Raw genomic sequence first — 7846 nt, 5'->3', positions numbered from 1 at the left:
TCCGGCCAGGCCAGCTCCCTCCTCTAGATCTTCCCCTCCCCTGTGGATCTGGCTGCAGCCATGCCACCCCCTCCCACTCCTCCCGGCTCAATGAAGCTTTCTTTTCCCGCAGGTTGGAGGCCGGGCAGCCGCGTTCAGGATGCGGGACTTGCAAACGAGGAACAGCAGGGCGGCCCCTGTGGCAGGAGGAAGCTTTCCAGCCCGTAGTCGTTCCTCCACATCCCCGGCTAGACAGAGTATCAACAGTCCAGACCAATTCCAGGGCTGGGCCATGGGAACAGGTCCTAAAATGAAAACTAATGTCCTGAGGGCCCCCTTGGTCATTATGGTGCCCCGGAGGTGCCTGCAGGTGATGTCACGGCCTTCACTCTGATGTCACGTTAAACATATGTCGTCACTCTCAGCTTCCACTCCCGGGCACTAGGGCCCCGGGTTGGTGATTACCGCTTCCCTGAGTGGTGCCACTGTGTGTGCGGTAAGATAAAGGCTTTAGTCAGCTCTCCCTGAGCTCGTCCCGACGGCTCATTTTCCTCTATCCCCCTCCGCCCCTCACCACCGCCACAGAGGCCCGGGAGGGGCAGGCACGCCTCCCGCACCCTGCAGCCCCGCCCCGCCCCGCCCCGCCCCCAGCCCTTGGGGCCAGGAAGCGCGGAAGGAATCGCCTGGGCCATGGACGGGGCTGTGATGGAGGGTCCGCTTTTTCTGCAGAGTCAGCGCTTCGGGACCAAGGTAGTTTGTCTGTGGCGTGGCGGGGAGCGGGGAGGCGGCGAAACCCCTCTGGACTAGAAGTGGGTGAAAGAATCCAGAAAGAGGGAAGGGGCCGGAAGAAGGTCGGAACGGCGCGCGGGCAACTGTAGAGCTCCAAGACGTTCCCTTAAAAGTCTCAGGCTGTGCCCTCTTTGGTGCGAAGTTGGAATGGCATTACCGTTAGGAAAGTAGCCCAGCCTGGGAAGCCCCAGACTCAGATCCGCCTGCGTGGGTCTCTTCTTCCTTGTGGGGCGCGAGCTACCGCGCACTCCCGAGTCTTTCGTTCTTTCCCAGAGGTGGAGGAAAACTTGGGCTGTGCTTTACCCAGCCAGTCCTCACGGCGTGGCGCGGCTGGAATTCTTTGATCACAAGGGGTCGAGCTCTGGAGGGGGTCGAGGCGGCTCTCGCCGTCTAGACTGCAAGATGATACGCCTGGCTGAATGTGTGAGCGTGGTGCCTGTGACTGTGGAGAGTCCCCCTGAGCCCGGCGCCGCTGCCTTCCGCCTGGACACCTCACAGCGCTCGCACCTGCTGGCGGCGGACGCTGCATCCAGCACTGCCTGGGTGCAGACTTTATGCAGAACCGCCTTTCCGGTGAGTGACTAGGGTTGGGCATCTCTAGGCTTAAGGGGCACTACGAGAATGGAGCTATTATACTGGCACTGGACTTCTTGCATCTACCCTAGATCCAAGAGAATTATATATATGGTCCTCGGTGTTCCTTTTTCTGCAGAAAGGCGGCTGGGCTTTGGCACAGACGGAGAACCCACCTAAGTTTTCTGCCCTAGAGATGCTGGAGAATTCGCTGTACAGCCCCACCTGGGAAGGTAGATGTCTGGCAGCAATGGAGTGGGGTGAATGGGTGCTCTTGGGGAGCTAGTGATCGGAGTCTACCAAGTCCCTGACCTGCCCCAATGCTCCTTCTCCTTCCTATGTGTTCTCCCAGGATCCCAGTTCTGGGTAACCTCCCAGAAGACCGAGGCTTCTGAACGCTGCGGCTTGCAAGGCTCCTACATACTGAGAGTGGAAGCTGAGAAGCTAACCCTCCTGACTTTGGGTGCGCAGAGTCAAATCCTGGAGCCGCTCCTTTTCTGGCCCTACACTCTGTTGCGACGCTATGGCAGGGACAAGGTGCACGGGGCTGTCTGGGAGGATGGCTGTCAGGGAGGGCTACCAGGTTGAGTAGCTGTAGGTGACAATTTCATTCCCAGGTGGTCTCCTATGTGCAGATACACTAACTTGGTCAGACCTGTGACTCATTTCTTACTAATGTGTTTCCCTCCACACCCTCAGGTAATGTTCTCCTTTGAAGCTGGTCGCCGCTGCCCCTCTGGCCCTGGGACCTTCACCTTCCAGACTTCTCAGGGAAATGACATCTTTCAGGCAGTTGAGGCTGCCATCCAGCAGCAGAAAGCCCAAGGAAAGGTGGGACAGGGACAAGATATCACCAGAACTGACTCTCATGATGGGGAGACAGAGGGGAAGATAGTTCCCCCTCCTGTTCCCCAGGAACCCCTGGGCAGCCCACCAGCCCTATATGCCGAGCCTTTAGACTCCTTGCGAATTCCCCCAGGTCCTTCTCAGGACTCTCTCTATTCAGACCCCCTAGGCAGCACCCCTGCTGGGGCAGGGGAAGGGGTGCATTCGAAGAAACCTCTCTATTGGGATTTGTATGGGCATGTGCAGCAGCAGTTGGTGAAAACCAAGCTGACAGACTCCAAAGAGGACCCAATCTACGATGAACCTGAGGGCCTGGGCCCAGCCCCTCCCCGGGGCCTCTATGATCTGCCTCAGGAGCCTAAGGATGCATGGTGGTGCCAGGCTCGGCTGAAGGAAGAGGGCTATGAGCTCCCTTACAACCCTGCCACCGACGACTATGCTGTGCCACCTCCTCGAAGCTCAAAGCCTGCCCCTGCCCCCAAGCCACAGGGCTTGATCCTTTCTGAATCTGGTACCACAAGTGGCAGTGGCAGCAAAGGCCACAGCTCAGATACAGCTCTGTACAGCCAGGTCCAGAAAAGTGGGAGCTCAGGGGGTTGGGACTGTGGACTCTCTAGAGTAGGGAATGACAGGGTGGGGGTCAAGTCAGAGGGTTCCACCTGAGACAGTTGCTGATAGGAGGTCCATGGGGTGGTGGCACTGAAAATCAAAGAAACCTGAGGGTGGGAGGGGCCACGGGACCAGGGGAGTCAAGGGATGACCAGTCCAGGGAAGCTGTGGGAGTCGAACAAATGGCTGAGGATGGGCCCTGGGGAGCCCCAGCAGCGCTCAGGACTGGCTAGCTGATGGACGAGGCCTATGGAAGAAGTCCACTGATCAGGGTGGGTGCCCTCTGGGGAGGCCAGTATGGATCCTTATTCTTGTATTGTTCCTTGCAAGATGTATATTTAATTTATAAGACAAATCTCATTAAAGCCAGCTTGTGTTGAAAAGGTCTCTGTGTGTGAATAGACACCGTGGCATCATGTGCTGGGAGGTTGTGGAGGGCTCAAGGGAAGAGCCAGAAATATGTTGGGGACCATGGAAGGATGAAGGGGCCCAGGGAGGGAAGCCTACAGTGTGGTGATTCAGAGCCTGGGTGGCCACAGCCTCACCTGGGCTGGTCTCTGTCTGGGTGACTCTGGGTCTCTTGTCTGTCACCTACAGTTCTTAACTCTCCTCTGCTGTCCTTACACCAAGTGTGAGAATTTGGCTCTGCTTCAAAAGACTGCTTGTGTGAAATAGATAGCTTCCCAAGCACTTAGTGCAATCTAAAGCGCTTTACAAATGGCAGCCATTGTTCTGTAGTTCTGAAGGAGCTGACTGGAAGGTAGGCTGGTGTGGGGAGAGAAGCTGAGGAAGGAGGAAGGGAGTGGGGTTCTTTCACATCACTCCCTCTCCTCTGCTGGGCTGCCCAGCTGCTCCCTGCCCCCATCTGCTCGCTCTTAGGCTCTGAGTGCTGAGGGGCGCTCAGGAGTGCTCAGTTTTGTGTCTGAAGCTGAGGGGAACCTCTGCGGTTGGTCTGCGAAGGGTACCCTTCTGGACCAGGGCTCTGATGTCTTGCTTTTCCTTGAGCTATAAAAACCTTATCCTTATTCTTGAGTTGTAGTTTCCCAAGGGTGACTTGACCTCATCCACCTTCCTACGCAGAGCTGCAGGGAGAAACTCTGGCCTAGGAATGCTCCAACAATGGGGGAGGCTGAGTGGGCATTTAACTATCTGTGTGAATACTATCAAATGATCCAAAAGAGAGTCCCTGCTGGACAAAAGACAGGCCTGGGTGTGTTTCTTTCAGTGGCCACCCCCACCCCCTATTGGGCAAGTGTCAGAGGAGGAAGAGGCTGTTTCTTAGTCTGAGCTCACACAGGCACAGGTTGAGAGCGGGCAGATCTGCCCCTAGCAGCCATTCTGTGGTGCCACAGCCATAGCTGTGTTCTGGCACTGGGGACTTAGGTCTGAGAAGGATACTCCTCCTCCGAATCAGAAGGCAGTTCGAAGGTTCCTGAGGAGGCTTTGCTGGCTGTTGACTTCTTCAGAGCTCTACCTGGAGCAGGAGCCACTGGTAGGGGAACCACTGTGGCTCTAGCTCTGTTGGTCTGCAGCTGACCCCCCTGTAAAGAACAACCAGAGTTTTCTATAAAGACCATACAGTTCCTGAGTTCCTGTCTCCGTTCCCTGCCAGACTCTGGTCCTTCCCAAATCTCATGTCTGGGGTGACACCCTGAAGACCCAGGGCAGTCGCTACAGTATCATCTCCTTGGCCACTGTCCTTTCTCTGTCAGCTGGCCTACCGAGCCCTTGTGGTGGGCTCTGTACCTATGCATCTAGTCATCGCTTCACCTCTGGAGTTTGGAAACATCCTTCTGCAGTTTTAGCTGAGATGAAAATGTGCTCGGTTACAGAGAGGCCAGGAACAAGCATTGAGCAAATGGAAACCTCAGTACAATAGACCATGGACGGCATAGAGACACTCATCTCCAGTTGCTCTCTGATTGCTCTCTCCTGCTCCTTTCTCTCTCTCTCTCTCTCTCTCTCTCTCTCTCTCTCTGGACAAGTCTTCTGTAACCTAAGTTGGCCTCAAATTTACAGCAATCCTCCCAAGTTAGCTCTCTGAGTGCTGGAATTACAGGTGTGAACCACCATGCTTGGCTTCTAGTTTTAAGCCTTTTCTATAAAGCCCCATTCTAAGGTTACTAGCCCAGGTTGGGGGGTGGGGAAGCTGTCTCCTCATCTGTACTCAGTATGAGGCTTCTCTTCCTGGTGCTGTGAAGTGTAAATGAACACTATCTGAAGCTTACTAGAAAGCCTCCCAGGCTACAATCCTTTTCCTTCCCTTCCAGTCCCGCCTCCCTGTCAGCCCTTTCTTTCAAGGAGAGGATTGTGGTTGTAGTTCCAGTGTGGCCTGTTTGCTTAACAAGACAGCAGGGTGGTAGATGACTAAGAGGTATAAATCCCACAGTTAGAATACCTAAGCTGCAGGGTGTGATGGTGTGAGCCTGATCCATCCCCCAACACACCACACACACACACACACACAGACAGACAGACACACACACACACACACATACACACACACATAAACACACACATACACACACACAGACACACATACACAGAGACACACACACACAGACACACACAGACACACACATACACACACACAGACACACATACACAGAGACACACACACACAGACACACACAGACACACACATACACACACACAGACACAGACACACACACACACAGACACACACATACACACACACATACACACACACATAAACACACACATACACACACACAGACACACATACACAGAGACACACACACACAGACACACACAGACACACACATACACACACACAGACACACATACACAGAGACACACACACACACAGACACACAGACACAGACATACACACAGACACAGACACACACACACACAAAATCAGGAGGCTGAAGCAGGTAAATGACAAACTCTGGATCAGTCTGGGCTACACTGCTACACCATGAGACCGGGTCTCAGGAAAACAAAAAAGAACCAGAACCAAAACCAACCGACCAACCCTTTCCACCTCAGCGCTACTGCATGTGATTGCCTCAGCAGGTTCTTTCTCCTACCTCAGCTTGGTTTCCCCTCTACTTATGAGGTGTGGGGAGTGGGCTGTTCTCTTGGGTCCCAGGCTATAGGGGAGTAGATATGAAGGGCTCCCTTGGACTCAGGGCACAAAGGGGATGGGAGGCTAAAGGGAAGGTGGGGACAAGAGAGAGGTACCTTTCTAAGGCCCCGGCTTGCCCAGCTTGTTGTGTAGAGCCTTCCCTGAGGCTTGGCGTGGGTGCTGCTCAGATGTGAGTACAGGTGGCTCCCAACCTGTAGAGGGTTGTAGGTGAGCCCCAGCTCCAGGCTGTCTAGTGTGCTCTGGGGAGGAGAGGAGGGACTTTATTCAGGGAACTCAAGGTCACAGAACACAAGATGCCACATAGAGACCCGAGTGTGTGAGAGGCTGGAAGAGGGCGAGGACACCAGGTGCTGTTGAGGCTGAGACAGATGAGTCCTACTGATGTTCTGTCCCAGGAGGATGTGCTTGTGTCAGGTGAAGGGACAGAAGTAGGTGGAACTCCTGGTGGTCAGAGACTCTGAACCCCATAATACTAGCCCCAGGAAATGTCACTGGGTTCTGAGAAAAACCAGAACCCTGCAGAGAGGGACAAGGTGCCCAGTGTGTATGCTGAGGGCGAATGTGTCTTCAGGTTATATGGTGGGGTAGGGGTGCTCCAGTCCTCAAGACAAGTACAGGGAGCTCCCAGCCTGAGGTGAGTTGGGCACAGAAGGAGGACATTTGAACACAGCATTCCTGAGTAGTTAGGTTTTCCGGCCACAACATCCTGTGCCAGGAACCACTGGCCCTGAAGTGAGACTGGCCGAGGAAGCCATGCCTCTTTGCATGCCCATGACTGCCAAGCATCAAACACAATCCCATGCTCTGTCCTGCCTGCTTCTCAGCCAGCCAGCAGTGAATGTGGCTTCCATTCTCCCAGTCCAGAGCCTCCTCCTCTCCCACCCCAACCTGGGGGGCCCTGAGGGAGGAAGGACAGAATCTAGACAGTGAGGAGAGCAAGGATGGAGGAGTGGAGAAAGGGGGAAAGGTGGGGGACAGGGGGCTGAAGAAGGCTGCCTCTCGGTCTGTTGGCTTCTCTGCATCTGAGTTCATTCCTTTTCCCCAGCAGAGGCTCAGAGCACAGACATGCACATGCGTTAGAGGGGCACAGTGTGGCTCAGCACACAGTGTGGCTCAGGTGGAGCCACAGACATGCTGCCATCTGTCTAGAGGCTTTACACACACACACTGGAGCACCGTACTGAACACTTGGAGACATGAAAATCCACCCACACCTTCCCCTTGGGCATCTCCCTTATGCCCACCGCTTCTTTGTTCCTCTGCCTCCCACTGCCTCCTTCCATCCCTTCCTCCCTAATGGACCCCTCTCTTCTGTGCAACCTCATGGTTTCCCCAAGGTAGAAGTGCAGAAAAGAGCACTCCAGAGCAAACAGAACCAATCAGATTCACCACCTGGACCTGGGCTGCCTGTTTGAATCTCCTCTCCTGCCTGCTGTCAGCTTTCCCTTCTGGGACTCTGGCCCCCTTCTAGCTATTTGCTGGCGTTCATTTAAATCAGATCTCGGGAGTATATGCACCTGCATATGTGCATATAATTACGTGGGTGCGGGCGATTTGGGGATCATCTCTAAGGTGGATGACACTAATTCCCATTATTTGCTATGTCAGGGCCTGTTTCTTAACTCTCTCTTCACAAACTTGAGTTCTCCCAAACCAGGTTTGCTTCTCAATTCATTTTTACCGCAATGCCTTAATCAGACCACTTCCTCCCACTTCATTTTCTATCTTGTTTTATCTCTGTTGGCCAGCACATACCCTGTCTGCTCTCGATCTTCCCCCTCCCCCAACCCTCACCCCTTTCTCAAGATCCATTCTATCTGTCCCATGGTGCAGTGGTTTAAATGAGATCGACCACCATGGCTCATATTTGCATGCTTGGTCTGCAGTTGTGAATACTTTGGAAACATAAGGAGATGTGGCCTTGGAGGAGGTGTATCA

At 54.2% G+C, this 7846-nt stretch overlaps 2 protein-coding genes across 2 annotated transcripts in view; one reads left to right on the top strand and one right to left on the bottom strand.

Moving 5' to 3' along the window:
- The first annotated feature begins 18 nt into the window (after positions 1-18).
- Positions 19-3179, top strand: Dok1 (docking protein 1). The gene is made up of 5 exons (XM_034512542.2): positions 19-729; positions 1042-1341; positions 1481-1574; positions 1694-1878; positions 2041-3179. Exons 1-5 carry the CDS (start codon positions 670-672, stop codon positions 2848-2850), a joined length of 1449 nt encoding a protein of 482 aa, XP_034368433.1. The 5' UTR covers positions 19-669; the 3' UTR covers positions 2851-3179.
- M1ap (meiosis 1 associated protein) overlaps positions 3118-7846 on the bottom strand; it is an 84609-nt gene continuing 79880 nt past the window's right edge. Inside the window, exons 9-10 of the mRNA XM_034512541.2 lie at positions 6004-6147; positions 3118-4337 (exon numbers count right to left, since the gene is read on the bottom strand). Of these exons, the coding sequence (XP_034368432.1) occupies positions 4176-4337; positions 6004-6147 (306 nt within the window). The 3' untranslated portion in view covers positions 3118-4175. The remainder of the gene's footprint in view (positions 4338-6003; positions 6148-7846) is intronic.

This window comes from Arvicanthis niloticus, chromosome 9 (assembly GCF_011762505.2).
Source record: "Arvicanthis niloticus isolate mArvNil1 chromosome 9, mArvNil1.pat.X, whole genome shotgun sequence".
In the NCBI taxonomy this organism is placed as follows: domain Eukaryota; kingdom Metazoa; phylum Chordata; class Mammalia; order Rodentia; family Muridae; genus Arvicanthis; species Arvicanthis niloticus.
Note: the sequence above shows the minus strand (reverse complement) of the source record. Positions and strands in the feature narration are given on the sequence as shown.